The 15,579-nt window shown below is 44.6% G+C and overlaps 1 protein-coding gene across 7 annotated transcripts in view; it reads right to left on the bottom strand.

The window, feature by feature from the left end:
* The window catches only part of DLG3 (discs large MAGUK scaffold protein 3), a 372,427-nt gene that overhangs the window by 34,244 nt on the left and 322,604 nt on the right, over positions 1-15,579 (bottom strand). For 5 of the 7 annotated variants that reach the window (XM_077284972.1, XM_077284973.1, XM_077284974.1 and 2 more), the window contains 3 exons: positions 12,704-12,818; positions 10,298-10,474; positions 6,405-6,477 (listed from right to left, as the gene is read on the bottom strand). In XM_077284972.1, coding sequence (XP_077141087.1) covers positions 6,405-6,477; positions 10,298-10,474; positions 12,704-12,818 — 365 coding nt within the window. Of the gene's footprint in view, positions 1-4,154; positions 4,243-6,404; positions 6,478-10,297; positions 10,475-12,703; positions 12,819-15,579 lie in introns of all 7 variants that reach the window. The other 2 variants (XM_077284969.1, XM_077284968.1) reach the window with 1 other exon arrangement.

Raw genomic sequence — 15,579 nt, 5'->3', positions numbered from 1 at the left:
TATGGCTTAGATTCATCAATCGTGGTGTAAATGACTTTGAAAAGCTGAGCCACGATGGAGACTGGGCAGACGTGTGTCTTTGGCGGCTTCTCCCCTCCTCCGGCTACCAGTGACAGACAGGTCTCTCCCTATAGATTGATGCAGGGAGACCTGTCAGGCACTGGCTGTGGGCATGGAGAAGCTGCTGGGAACGATGGCCACAGCATTTCAGAGTTAACCATAGGCGGCAGAAATCATACAGTCACTGACACATGCTGCCCATGGATTGGACAACATGCATCAGCTGTCAGGGTCACCAACACTATTTGTGCAGCAGGACGAATAACATTTAAGAATGCAAAAAAACAATGGCTGAATTGCAGCTTTGCTCATATTCCTTCCCGTAAACAGATAACAAAAAGTTTGTTAAGTTTTAAGATTGTCCCGGAAAAAAAGAAAAAAAAAGCCCACATATGACGAGCGCCAAAAAAAAAAAAGAAAAAAGTGATGGCTCCTGAAATACGACAGTACAAAAGTGAAAAAAAAAAATCACGGTCTGGCCTAAAGGCCAAAATTTGATTTGACGCCAGGGGGTTAAAGTGTGCCCCAAGTTACGCTATAAGCTGCATCTCTTGCCAGAAGCTTTCCACAGTTTCCTCAGTCATTGGACCACCCACTCGTTAGCAGTCTTTCCATACTACAACCTGCAGTATATACTCCTGCTATCACACGTGTATTATTGCTGAGAAGTGTTCCCCGAAGAGCTGTAGTCCAGCAGTGCCAGTATACGCCATGCACAGGCGGTGCAGTGCCAGTATAATCCATGCACAGGCGGTGCAGTGCCAGTATATGCCATGCACAGGCGGTGCAGTGCCAGTATACGCCATGCACAGGCGGTGCAGCTGATGTAGCAGTCTCGGCTTGTACAGAGCCTGTAGAGCTCAGCATCGCTTAGGTGATTTACATTCTGGGAGCCAGTAATGAATGTCATTAGTAACCTAATAGGAGATGCTCCCCCAAAGTATAAGAGGAGCACAGCTAACCTGCAACTAGGAATGCGCGTCCCACAAGCTTGTAAAGGGCTCCCAACAGGATCATCCCAGGACAAACAAACCCGTATCAGTACAACTCTTGTTGACTCCAGTTAGGGCTAAATGGCGACACACATACAGAATAAAGGTAGCAAAGTCTTGCGGCAAAAATCGCAACCACTAAAAATGAATGTGGTCACTCAGAAATCCTGTAGCTTGGATTTCTGCCCACTGAGACAACATTTGTGATCATTAGCAATGTGAAACAATCTTATGATGCATCGCTTAGATCATCACCTACTAAGAATGACACTTTATATATAAAACAAAATTAAGCAGGTCTATCTATGGGTCACCACTGGATATATGAACCGCTGGGACACTGCAAATGTCAGATTGCCAATACCGCAAAAATACTGCCACTGGCCAGCACTCAATAGCTCTTATAAATACTGTAAGGTGAAGCTACAGTTGATGGCCCGCCCCGCCAGCGAGCAGTGACACGCTCCTAACACCTATATTGCCGCTACCACATCACTCACTACAAATTACTTGCCTGCTGCAGCACAGCTTCGGTCTGTTGCATAGGAGCTCTGCGGCAGTACCTGGCAACGCTCAGCAGCTCCATGCAAAGTGTTCACACGCTGCTGGCACCAGAACAGGAAGCGGTTGGTGGGGACTCGGGGTGTCGGACCCACCAATTTGCTATTGATGACCTATTCTGCAGATAGGTTAGCAATACTGTATGACCTCACAACCACTTTAAATCGATGCATACATTCTCCACTCAAATCAACAATATCAGGCTCAGGGCAAAAGCACAAAATTAACATTACAATATTCCGTAATGTTGCAAGCTTTGTATCCGTAATCAGCATGGAATGGCAGAAAACATTATTAAATAAACAAAGGTTTTGTGAACAAATGAAGGTACAATTCCACCTGCTTAGGAAGTGGCCCCCTTTACCACCTGGGCCCTGTGCGGCTGCATAGGTTGCTGCTATGTTTGCCCCTGATAACATACTCTGTCAAAGCAAATTTTGATTTAACATTTTAATTGTTTAAAAAAATAAACATTTGCACCTTTCCAAAACCTTGAGTCTCAACTTCTTGAGTAAGCCAATAAAATGGCAAAACTAACCGCACTTGCAATCTGGTCATGTTTAGTTATATGCCATTTCTTTTACGGATTGGTGCCACAGTAGCCAGCTAATTGTCATAGGTCCACCAAAGACCTAATAGTGTTTTGGGAAACACCAGAACAGATCATCTCCTGGTGTGAAAATGTAATACTGCCCAAGAGCGAATGAGCATCTAAGCAATATATAGACAGGTCGAGCACATGTACACTGCCTTGCGAAAGTATTCGGCTCCCTGGAACTTTTCAACCTTTTCCCACATATCATGCTTCAAACAAAGATACCAAATGTAAATTTTTGGTGAAGAATCAACAAGTGGAACACAATTGTGAAGTTGAACGAAATTTATTGGTTATTTAAAATTTGTGTGGAAAATCAAAAACTGAAAAGTGGGGCGTGCAATATTATTCGGCCCCTTTACTTTCAGTGCAGCAAACTCACTCCAGAAGATCATTGTGGATCTCTGAATGATCCAATGTTGTCCTAAATGCGTAATGATGATAACTATAATCCACCTGTGTGTAATCAAGTCTCCATATAAATGCACCTGCTCTGTGATAGTCTCAGGGTTCTGTTTGAAGCACAGAGCGCATCATGAAGACCAAGGAACACAACAGGCAGGTCCATGATACTGTTGTGGAGAAGTTTAAAGCCGGATTTGGATACAAAATGATTTCCAAAACTTTAAACATCCCAAGGAGCACTGTGCAAGCGATCATATTGAAATGGAAGGAGTATCATACCACTGCAAATCTACCAAGACCCGGCCGTCCCTCTAAACTTTCATCTCAAACAAGGAGAAGACTGATCAGAGAAGAAGCCAAGAGGCCCATGATCACTCTGCATGAACTGCAGAGATCTACAGCTGAGGTGGGACAGTCTGTCCATAGGACAACAATCAGTCATACACTGCACAAACCTGGCCTTTATGGAAGAGTGGCAAGAAGAAAGCCATTTCTCAAAGATATCCATAAAAAGTGTTTAACGTTTGCAACAAGCCACCTGGGAGACACACCAAACCTGCGGAAGAAGGTGATCTGGTCAGATGAAAATCAAAATCAAACTTGGCAACAATGCCAAACGATATGTTTGGCGTAAAGGCAACACAGCTCGTCACCCTGAACACACCATCCCCACTGTCAAACATGGTGGTGGCAGCATCATGGTTTGCTGTTCTTCAGCAGGGACAGGGAAGATGGATGGAGCCAAATACAAGACCATTCTTGAAGAAAACCTCTTGGGAGTCTGCAAAAGACCCGAGACTGGGATTTGTCTTCCAACAAGACAATGATCCCAAACATAAAGCAAAATCTACAATGGAATGGTTCACAAATAAACGTATCCAGGTGTTAGAATGGCCAAGTCAAAGTCCAGACCTCAATCCAATCGAGAATCTGCGGAAAGAGCAAAAAACTGCTGCTCACAAACGATCTCCATCAAACCTCACTGAGCTCGAGCTGTTTGTCAAGGAAGAATGGGCAAAAATTTCAGTCTCTCGATGTACAAAACTGATAGAGACATACCCCTAGTGACTTGCAGCTGTAATCGCAGCAAAAGGTGGCGCAACAAAGTATTAAGTTAAAGGGGTCGAATAATATTGCACGCCCCACTTTTCAGTTTTTGATTTTCCACAAAAATTTTAAATAACCAATAAATTTCATTCAACTTCACAATTGTGTTCCACTTGTTGTTGATTCTTCACCAAAAATTTACATTTAGTATCTTTATTGTTTGAAGCATGATATGTGGGGAAAAGGTTGAAACGTTCCAGGGGTCCGAATACTTTCGCAAGGCACTGTACATGTAGTGAAGATCATAAAAATTAGCAAATAAAAAGGCTCATATCTTTGCAACCATATGGTAGATTTAAAAACAAAAAAAGAGACATTGAAAACTTAGGGGAGGAGTGGGATTAAAATAAGAGCAAACACTGGACATTTTTGATCTGATGACAAGTTCTCTGTCAGATAATGTGCTTAGTGACATGCCTTTTTCTCTTACTTACGTGCACTGCCGGGCTCCTGAACAAGGCTTTTGTAAAATGGAAACTTGCGGGATAGTCGGAAACTCTTTTTGCGCTTGGATTTGATGGACTTTGTCAGATGGGATGATAATACAGACAATGGGTAGCAGGAATGGAAATGCCCAAACAAATGTAGTAAAGTAGAGAGGAACAGAGGAGAGAAGGGAGAAAAAAAAAAATCAGGACAAAAAATAAAAAAAAACAAAAAAAACATGGGTTTACAAATCATGCACAAAAAAGCAAAATCATAATGGAATAGTGTGATGAACTGGGAGGCAAGGATTAACAAGACATTTTGGCCACGAACGACAACAACAAAAAAAAGACGAGCTCATCTCTTAAAGACAAGTACAAAGTCACTCTTATAAACAAAAAAAAAAACAAAGGAAGGATTTCAAGTATACAGGATTATGTTTTAATAGTTAACTGCTGAAGATTTCCTTTGGAGGGAAAAAGAAAGAAAAACAAAATCGCTGTAAACTATCCTCTGCCCACTTTTATAGGGACTGTCAGCACAGAATGATTTAACTCCAAGTACAGACACTCGGTACACCCTTGTTGTGGCCAAACATAAGTGCACCTTCCCACCAACTTGTTTTCCCTCAATCCCAACCCCACCTCTTTGTTAACTGACAGCTCTGGTTTGATAGAGCCACAGAATGGCAGAGAGATTGAAAACAAGAGGCTAGGAAGGTGTATATAAATGTTCGCCCCACCGTGCTGCACCGAGCGCCTGTCTTTGGGTTAAACATTTATTTTGTGCTCACAAGCCGTTTAACCCCTTCATAACCCCAGATTTTTTCGGTTTTGCGTTTTCATTTTTCGCTCCCCTCCTTCCCAGAGCCATAACTTTTTTTTTTCTGGCCATGTGAGGGCTTATTTTTTGCGGGACGAGTTGTAATTTTGAACGGAACCATTGGCTTTACCATGTCGTGTACTCGAACATGGGAAAAAAATTCCAAGTGCGGTAAAATTGCAAAAAAAAGTGCAATTCCACATTTCTTTTTGATTTGTCTTTTTTGCTAGGTTGACTAAATGCTAAAACTGACCTGCCATTATGATTCTCCAGGTCATTACGAGTTCATAGACACCAAACATGTCTAGGTTACGTTTTATCCAAGTGGTGAAAAAAAAATTCCAAACTTTCCTGAAAAATAAAAATAAAAAATTGCGCAATTTTCCAATACCCGTAGCGTCTCCATTTTTCAGGATCTCGGGTCGGGTGAGGGCTTATTTTTTGCATGCCGAGCTGATGTTTGTAGTGATACCATGCTGGTGCAGATACATTCTTTAGATCGCCCGTTATTGCATTTTAATGCAATGTCGCGGCGACCAAAAAAACATAATTCTGGCGTTATGACTATCACTACGCTGTTTTGTAATCAGGTTAATCCTCTTTTTTTTTTTTTTTTTTTACATTGACAGATCGGGCAATTCTGAATGCGGCGATACCAAATATGTGTATGTTTGATTTTTTTAATTTTTTTATTTTGAATGGGGCAAAAAGGGGTGATTTAAACATTTGTTATTTTTTTCATGTTTTTAAAAACTTTTTTTTTTTTTTTTTTAATTTTGGCATGCTTCAATAGCCTCCATGGGAGGCTAGAAGCTGCCATAACTCAATCGCCTCTGCTACATAGAGGCAATGCTCAGATCGCTCCTATGTAGCAGAATTACTGCATTGCTACGAGCGCCGACCACTGGGTGGCGCTCACAGCAATCCGGCATCAACAACCATAGAGGTCTCAAGGAGACCTCTGGTTGTTATGACGACGCGCCGATGACCCCCGATCACGTGACGGAAGTCACTGATGCGCGCATTCCGGCCGGATGTGCTTGTTAAATGCCGCTGTCAGAGTTTGACAGCAGCATTTACCTATTTAATAGGCACAATCGGATTGCGATTCCTCCAGCGCCTATTGCGGGCACATGTCAGCTGTTCAAAACTACTTTGATGCGGAGCCCACATCAAAGCGGGGGTACTGTCATCGGACGTACTATTCCGTCCGAGGGCAGAAAGGGGTTAAAGAGAAGGGAAAATGTAGTGTAATAACTGGAAAGCAGGGCTGCTCATCACACATTGCACGTAGTATAACCATGGACAATCATACCAGCAGTACACAGAAAATTAGAATTATTATTTTTTTTTTTTTTAAATCAAGACTGTTTTCATAGTTGATTTTTGTGACTGCGGACATATTCTTTAATGCCAAGATACAGGGAGAGACTCACTCTGTTTGATTCCATAGCAGAACGCCCATGAAACTTGACTGTTTTCAGCCGTGCCCGCTCTTTTTTTTCAACCCTGCAAAAAAAGACAAGAAAACAGGTGCATAGACATTAAGTAGATGCCATTATAAACTATAGTTGCTTTTGGTTTTTACTAAGCTAGTGACTAATTCATTACAGATTGATGACCTGCAGTGGCACCCATCACCCATAGATTATTGGCATCTATTTAACAGACACCTCATGAAAAAATTCCCAGTGTATCCAATAAATGAATTCCTTATTCATCTCTGGTCACAGGGGCCACTGTTAGGCACCACAGCCTCCATTTAACATATACGAGTCATGAAATTTTTCCTAGAATCTACAACCCAATTCCAAAAAAGTTTGGACACTGTAAAATATAAAGAAAACCAGAATGCAATGATTTGGAAATCTCTTACAGCCATATTTTATTCACAGCAGAACATAGAACGCCGATCAGAAGGAGAGTTATTTTTTCAAACGAAATTGGGAAAAAGGTCTAATTTAACAAAAGGCTGGAAAAGTAAGGGATCCTAATGAAAAACAGCTGGAGGGTCGATTTTTAACTTAAAGGGGATTTCCCACAAAGTGCATTTTAATTAGCAGATCATTGAATAAAAATAATTTCCACAATTGGATGTATTAAATAAAATGTTCCTGTGCTGGGATAATCTTATAACTGTGCCCCTGCTGTGTACTGTGTAATGGCTGTGTCTGACCGTACAGGGATATGGTCTGATCATACCACATCTCCTGTGCAGGGGAAGAAGCAAAAGAGAGGATACAGAGATTACACTACGGGATCACAGACGATTTTTTTTTTTTTTTATACAGTAGGTAAAACATTTCCCAGCCCATTTTTAACAACCTTGCCCTTTTCTGTTTTTGCGTTCTCGTTTTTCGCTCCCCTCCTTCCCAGAGCCATAACTTTTTTATTTTTCCGTTAATATGGCCATGTGAGGGCTTGTTTTTTGCAGTACAAGTTGCACTTTTCAACGACATCAGTGGTTTTAGCATGTTGTGTACTAGAAAACGGGAAAAAAAATTCCAAGTGCAGTGAAATTGCAAAAAAAGTGCAATCCCACACTTGTTTTTTGTTTGGCTTTTTTGCTTGGTTCACTAAATGCTAAAACTGACCTGATATTATGATTCTCCAGGTCATTACGAGTTTATAGACACCAAACATGTCTAGGTTACGTTTTATCTAAGTGGTAAAAAAAATAAAAAATAAAAATTGCGCAATATTCCAATACCCGTAGCGTCTCCATTTTTCGTGATCTGGGGTTCGGGTGAAGGCTTATTTTTTGCGTGCCGAGCTGATGTTTTTAATGATACCATTTTGGTGCAGATACGTTCTTTTGATCGCCTGTTATTACATTTTAATGCAATGCCACAGCGACCAAAAAAACGTAATTCTGGCGTTTCTAATTTTTTTCTTGCTAGGCTGTTTAGCGATCAGGTTAATGCTTTTTTTTTTTATTGATAGATCGGGCGATTCTGAAAGCGGCGATACCAAATGTGTGTAGGTTTGATTTTTTTTTCCATTGTTTTATTTTGAATGGGGCGAAAGGGGGGTGATTTAAACTTTTATATTTTTTTATTTTCATATTTTTTAAAACTTTTTTTTTTTTTTTACTTTTGCCATGCTTCAATAGCCTCCATGGGAGGCCAGAAGCTGGCATAGCCTGATCAGCTCTGCTACATAGCAGCGATCATCAGATCGCTCCTATGTAGCTGAATTGCAGGCTTGCTATGAGCGCCGACCACAGGGTGGCGCTCACAGCAAGCTGGCATCAGGTTGCTATGCCGACGCATCGCTGACCCCCGATTATGTGACGGGGGTCGGCGATGCGCTCATTTCCAGCAGCGCAGCCGGAAGCGCCGGTTAAATGCCGCTGTCAGCATTTGACAGCGGCATTTAACTAGTTAATAGCGGCGGGTGAATCGCGACTTCACCCGCTGCTATTGTGGGCATATGTCAGCTGTTCAAAACAGCTGACATGTCCCGGCTTTGAGGTGGGTTCAGCACCGGAGCCCACATCAAAGAAGGGGATCCGACCTCTGCAGTAATAGTACGGCAGAGGTCGGGAAGGGGTTAAGCAAAACTTTATTCTCACACAGCCAATCCAGATCTCACACTTTGCACTGATGAGGGGCAAGTACCCCGAAACACAGTGTCTGCAAATTGAGATTCTGATTTTGGTTTTTATCCTAAGTTATGTGACAAGGCTCAGAGAGTCGATATTGCGTTTTAGGATCGCTGTTTCCTACAGGTGGTGCTAGAGTTCTAGTGCTCTTCCTCTCTGAAGAGACAATTTGCTTATTTCCCAGAAGAGCATTGCAGCTTAAAAGTCTTCTCATCTTGGCATGTCAGGCTTCACATGTCACTCTCCGCAACGCTACCCCTTGGATCCTTAAGGCTGAGTCACACATAACGATATACGCTTTTGGTGACGTAGCAACGATCCCGCTAACGATCACGTTGTGTGTGACAGCGACCAACGATCAGGCCCCTGCTGGGAGATCGTTGGGGAATGATCAGGACCTTTATTTGGTCGCTGATCACCCGCTGTCATCGCTGGATCGGCGTGTGTGACGCCGATCCAGCGATGTGTTCACTTGTAACAAGGGTAAATATCGGGTTACTAAGCGCAAGGCCGCGCTTAGTAACCCGATATTTACCCTGGTTACCATTGTAAAAGTAAAAAAAAAAACAAACAAAAAAAAACCAGTACATACTCACATTCTGATGTCTGTCACGTCCCCCGGCGTCCACAGGGTTAAAACTGCTTTCGGCAGGAGCGCTGCTAATGCACGCGCTGCTGCCGAGAGCTTCCCTGCACAATGTCTCAGCGCCAGCCGTAAAGCAGTGCACAGCGGTGACGTCACCGCTGTTACTGCCGGCGCTGAGACATTCAGTGCAGGGAAGCTCTCGGCAGCAGCGCGTGCATATTACCAGCGCTCCTGCCGAAAGCAGTTTTAACCCTGTGGACACCGGGGGACGTGACAGACATCAGAATGTGAGTATGTAGTGATTTTTTTTTTTTTACTTTTACAATGGTAACCAGGGTAAATATCGGGTTACTAAGCGCGGCCCTGCACTTAGTAACCCGATGTTTACCCTGGTTACCCGGGTGCTGCAGGGGGACTTCGGCATTGTTGAAGACAGTTTCAACGATGCCGAAGTCATTCCCCTGATCGTTGGTCGCTGGAGAGAGCTGTCTGTGTGACAGCTCCCCAGCAACCACACAACGACTTACCAACGATCACGGCCAGGTCGTATCGCTGGTCGTGATCGTTGGTAAGTCGTTTAGTGTAACGGTACCTTTATTATACTCCTACAAATACGGAGGTAAAAAAATTCACTAAATACTGAACGTGTGCACGTGGCCTAGAGTGTACTTTGCTCATAGGACAACCCCTTTAAGCTGCATTTATACTGCAAGATAATAGGGAGTCGTTGTTGTTAAATAAGTCGTTTTCAATATAATCTCTCTGATCATTTGTAGGGTGAAATGACCTTTTGTGCAGTGCAGTACTCGCACTGCCCAGAGCCATGCCCAGTGATCTTGTGCATTGTTCACTTTTGTCTACCTGTATAAACCAGTGATTAAAGGAGCACCAATCAGTAAATGTTACTGATGGGTGATTGTGTCGTGCCGCCAGTCAGTCTATGTAAACAGACTAAGGGCTGTGCCAATTGGTCTGAGAACGGGCTGCTAACGCACAGACTGGCCACAGGTCTCCCAACCCAAGCACAACAGCTTTATATATTTCTATGAGGCTGTCACGCTTTGCTCATGAAAAAAAAATAAAAAAAAATCTATACATAGTCAACATTTAGTATTTTAAACAATTACAAAAATCCTCACCTCTTTTTGCTGGGGATCACCCCTATTTGTTCGCTTTCCCCATGTGGCGTGACAAGTCTAGCCTGCCACCACTCATCATCGGAGGCATTGATCACATGTAAAATATCTCCATAAGAGAAACTCAGCCCCTGGCTTGGTAAGCAGCTGTCCCGAGATCGATCATAGTCAAAGAGAGCCCTGGAAAGAGACAAGATCAATTCATATCTGGCATGTAAACGATCAGGAGAGATCACAAATAGATTAACACCTTCAGGTCGGGTTTACACATGGACAGCAATGCCCGGACTGACCGTGGGTCATGTGTGTCTATGCAGCAAGCTGGGGTCAGGAGACTGGGGTCAGCCGCCAGACTGGGCATTGCAGCCTGTATACACAGGGCCGTACTTGGAGATGTATGCAGAGTCACCAACACAACTCAAGCAATTTACAATTTCTGTCTTCATCTATGAAGGGTATGCCCATCAGATAATGTTAGGTCAGTAGGCTATAGCACAACAGTACGATTGGTGGCAGTCTGACATTTGAGAGAAAGAATCCAAGTTTTTCCCACTGCAGAGGTCTTGTATGATGATCACGTAGAGCCGGAGTGCCATTGTGCAAGGAATAAGAGTTTCTTGCATTACTGTGACCAGCAGGGGATAGACGTTCAGGTATGCAGACACTGCATCCTCTCTTGGCGTTAAAAAAGAAAGCTTCTAAAGAAAAATAAAAAACAGAAAAAGCCCTCACAAAACACTCAAAGGAACCTGCTTATTGGTTTCCATGGAGCAGAAACAGCTTGCTGCTCATATTCTCAGCATCTCGAGTTGCTTTACACGCTTGCAACTTTCAAAAACAACAAGTTAGAGGGAGGAAAATGCATGTCCAAAGAGGCACCGTCCAAACAGAAGGCTGCAAACAACTCTGGAGGAAAAAAACCCTGTAAAACTACATCAGTAAATGAAACATTCTGCAAAGCAGCTTACACTAGAAAATGTGTTATTGACTGCTGGAAAATAAACTCCGTGTGAACATACCCTGACTGATCAGAACACTAAGACATAGCCAAGGCCAGGTTCAGACATTGGCCCAGATGCGACAGCAAATTGTGGATGTGACTGGCTCCGTGTGCTGGTCTGCATTGCTGGAGTTCACTTTCATCATGGATTATAGTGGGCCATAAAGCAAGTATGCTGACATTTTTCCCCACAGTGTAGACCATCGGTCATCATGTGGGGTGGGTTCAGTCATAAGCACTAAAATATTGGCTATGGTAGGTCCGTGTGCTCTCGGTGTGTGGTCCTTTATGCATACAGAAAGCACACAGACCAATTATACACATAATGAGCCCTTTACAAGAAGGTATGACAGAAAATGATTAATTGGGAATACGCAGAAGCCTAAAGCAGCTCCAGTAGTAACCTGTTCCCACAGTGTATGACTTAGGCTTCATTCACGTATGTAAAAAAAAAAAAAAATGGTACCGTGTCAGTTTTGGATCCATGTCTCAGCGTTTTTCAAGTATAAATGACAAAGCTTCTCCTATTAATTGCAATGATAAATGCCGACAGCTCACTGATGCCAACCTTAGGGTATGTGTCCAAGTTCAGGATTACATCCGGAATAGCTGCGGATTGAACGCTGCATAGAGCCACAGCGTCCAGATGTTACAGGATAGTGGAGGGGATTTTATGAAATCCCGTCTCCACTATGTGTGCGAACACGCATCTGGCGATCCTGCGTTTAGACATGCGGCGCATCTTTTTAGATCGCACCACGTCTGTTTACCTTGCGGCGACGCTCCATCACCGCAAGGTTAATCACCGGGCCCTATGAATGGGGTGGAGACTCCGGATGCATATAGAAGGGGGCGGCGCTTTGGGCGGAGCGAGTTTTCTGCTCCGTCCACAGCGCCAGCAATCCGGATAGTGGAAACATACCCTTAGGGTTGGCGCAGGCTCTGGTTGCTGCAGTTACAGGGAGATGCTGACTATGTACCTGCCAACATCTGCCTGACATGATGCAGACTTGGCTTCTGAAGCCAGCTTCATTCATTCCTTATAGACCCATGATGAAATGGTATGTAATTGGTCGAGGGATAAAAAACAAAACTGGACAACCCCTTTAAACTTAAATATTTAATATGCAACTGTTTGTAGCATACATGTTATTTATACTGGGAATTGGAACATAGGAAAATTTACCTTTTTCTTCACCCTCCAGAAAAAAAAAGAAAGGCCATCTTATAAGCACCTTAAAAGTATGCCATTGGAGAGAGAAAAAAAAAACAAAACGTTTTCCACAGCTGTATCTATGTTTTTTTTTTTTATGGCGTTCAATAAGCAGTGGGGACACAACTACACCTTCTACATCCATCATAATCAAGTGGATGACAGCATCGTGAAATGAAATATATTATGCACGTACCTGACATAAAGCGATCTTTTCTCACTGGTACGAAGGGAGCCGGATCCAGAGCTCATACTGCTGTTCATCATTTGTTCTCGCAAATCATGGATCTTGGTCTCAAATCGACTATACTCTAAACAAAAAAAAAAAATAAAGGACTTTTTAAAATTTTCACAATTTGTTAAAAAAAAAGTGTTAGTATAACACTAGAAATCTAACATGACAAGATGCAAGTGCAGTACAATCCAAGAGCAGCGACGTCACACAGGAGAGCGGTGCGCAGAGCACTGGGCCCCGCACTGTTTATAGCACTGCCAGTCAGGTCACTGAGTGTTTAGTTTCGGTGAACAGACTCCCCTGTGCATATAGTAGTTTTATTACCGTCTGATGAACCTGACAAAGCAGTGACGTTTCACTCCTATGTATAACACAAAATTAGCAGTGAAAATACATAACTTGTGGTTGGTCACCATTATAGAAGCATTCTTACTATGGACATTTATGACATAACCAGCGTCAAACGAGAAGTCACATGGGTAAAATCCACATTACTCAGCTTTAATAGACTTTTTACATTATAGTTACTCAGGCTGGCCATACACCATCTGCTTTATTTCACAGAAGCGTGCAACCAAGGAAAGGCTGGGGACCTGTACCACGGTATATATAAAAGACGCGAGTATATAGCGAGCTCACCAACATTCATTATGGAGCTTCTGACAGCCACTTCCTAGGACTTTACTTTAATGCCCATACTGTTCCTGCCATCATGTGAATCAATGCTGTCTATAGTGGCACGACCTTTATTACATGACAACGCTTCACCAACATTCCCACTACAGTATATATTAGTAGGAAGGGAGAATGGGAGACCCCCTCAAAATGTTCTTCACTAAAGAAATGAAGTTTGCCATATACCCACCTTTAAATATCGTTACCCCTCCTAAACATGGAGGCATACGAGACACCAATCCACTGAATCATGGACCTGCAGTTATCACACATTTATGGCCCTGCCTGTAGGTCTGCCATGCCTGTTCTGCAAAACAATTTCCACACGAGCATCACCGGGGGGGTCCTTATATTGGGGGCAAAAGGACTACAGTCTAAGTGATCGCAGCAAACAGTCATCATCATGATTTATTATAAGGTCAATCGTGCGGTCTCACTGAAGAAAGCGGACACATATTACCAATGTGATGTAGTTAAGAATCACAAGAGGACAGCAGGGGGCAGTGTGAAGAAGGGGCACATCTGTAAGATGATCGCACACAACTATGGACAGCTTTAAGGGGCTGTAAAGTTTTAATAGAAACTTGAACTTCATTAGTGCAAGTTCATCACACAGGACAGATTTATTTTTAATAAAAGTCAGGAACTGTCCAATCTATCTAAAGGGAACTATAGAAAGAAAGCAACGCTGCAGTCACAAGCCCATACACATGTATGGAAAACAGGGGTTAGGACTCACCTCTGCAATGAGTCTGCTGGGTGTGAATATGCCCCTAAATGAGACCCTACACTATGCATGTAAGCCAGCACATGAGTGGATGGACTTGGCATCAGCAGCGGGCACCGGGCATCAGCAAGCGTGGGAGGGGATCAAGCGCGGGATCAGGAGCGGGAGGGGGGGTTGAGGTCAGGAGCAAGGGGGGGGGATCAGGAGCAGGGGGGGGGGGATCAGGAGCAGGGGGGGGGGGGATCAGGAGCAGGGGGGGGGGATCAGGAGCAGGGGGGGGATCAGGAGCAGGGGGGGGGATCAGGAGCAGGGGGGGGGGATCAGGAGCAGGGGGGGGGGATCAGGAGCAGGGGGGGGGGATCAGGAGCAGGGGGGGGGGATCAGGAGCAGGGGGGGGGGATCAGGAGCAGGGGGGGGGGATCAGGAGCAGGGGGGGGGATCAGGAGCAGGGGGGGGGATCAGGAGCAGGGGGGGGGATCAGGAGCAGGAGGGGGATCAGGAGGGGGATCAGGAGCGGGAGGGGGATCAGGAGCAGGAGGGGGATCAGGAGCAGGCGGGGGATCAGGAGCAGGATCAGGAGCAGGAGGGGGATCAGGAGCAGGGGGGGGGATCAGGAGCAGGGGGGGGGATCAGGAGCAGGGGGGGGGGATCAGGAGCAGGGGGGGGGGATCAGGAGCAGGGGGGGGGGATCAGGAGCAGGGGGGGGGGAATCAAGAGGCACAGGTCATAGAGACAGACACACAAAAAGTGTAATTGCAGTTTTTCCATTCACCGCACAATATTTATTGATGAAGCCTCAGGACATTACATGGTGCAATAGATGCAGATTTCTGTGTTCACGGAAAAATAAGTGTAAGGAGGAAAAATGAGAATGTCGCTGCCAAGAATGTCTGTAGCTCCAAGGGGCCGAGCATGCCTCACTCGGTACACTGGGCAGCACCGGAGCAAAGTCACAGGCGTCGCCGGTACAGTCAGAGTCTTCCGCGGAGGCTGTGGGAACGACCATCCCGAGCACTGATAACAAGGCTCAGCGGCTCCTCGCCCCGCACCCGGCACTGTCCCGGACTCACCCTGTCACACAGGTATCCCGCTCTGACCTCTGGAACAGCAGCAGCAGCCAGGCTGTCCGCACCGCCCCGCGCACGGCTACACTGCGTCCTACTCGCCGGCTAGTTACCTGCACGTCACGTGATCAGGGCGCCCTCCGCACACACTAGTTGTCAGACCCGGGCACCGGCCGCCCCGCCGTATAACAGGTAGAAAGAACCTGAACGAAGTAAATCTCCTCCTCTTCCGGTACAAGGAAACCACCAACCCGCTCACTCGAAAATGTATCACCCAATCAAAACCCAGCAAACTACTGGCCACCAATCGGAAGAGACCGCTGTGTGGAGACCCAATCAGAGTGCAGCTTTTTCCCGCCCACTTTGTACAT

The sequence above is a fragment of the Ranitomeya variabilis genome, chromosome 2 (assembly GCF_051348905.1).
Source record: "Ranitomeya variabilis isolate aRanVar5 chromosome 2, aRanVar5.hap1, whole genome shotgun sequence".
NCBI classification, from domain to species: domain Eukaryota; kingdom Metazoa; phylum Chordata; class Amphibia; order Anura; family Dendrobatidae; genus Ranitomeya; species Ranitomeya variabilis.
Note: the sequence above shows the minus strand (reverse complement) of the source record. Positions and strands in the feature narration are given on the sequence as shown.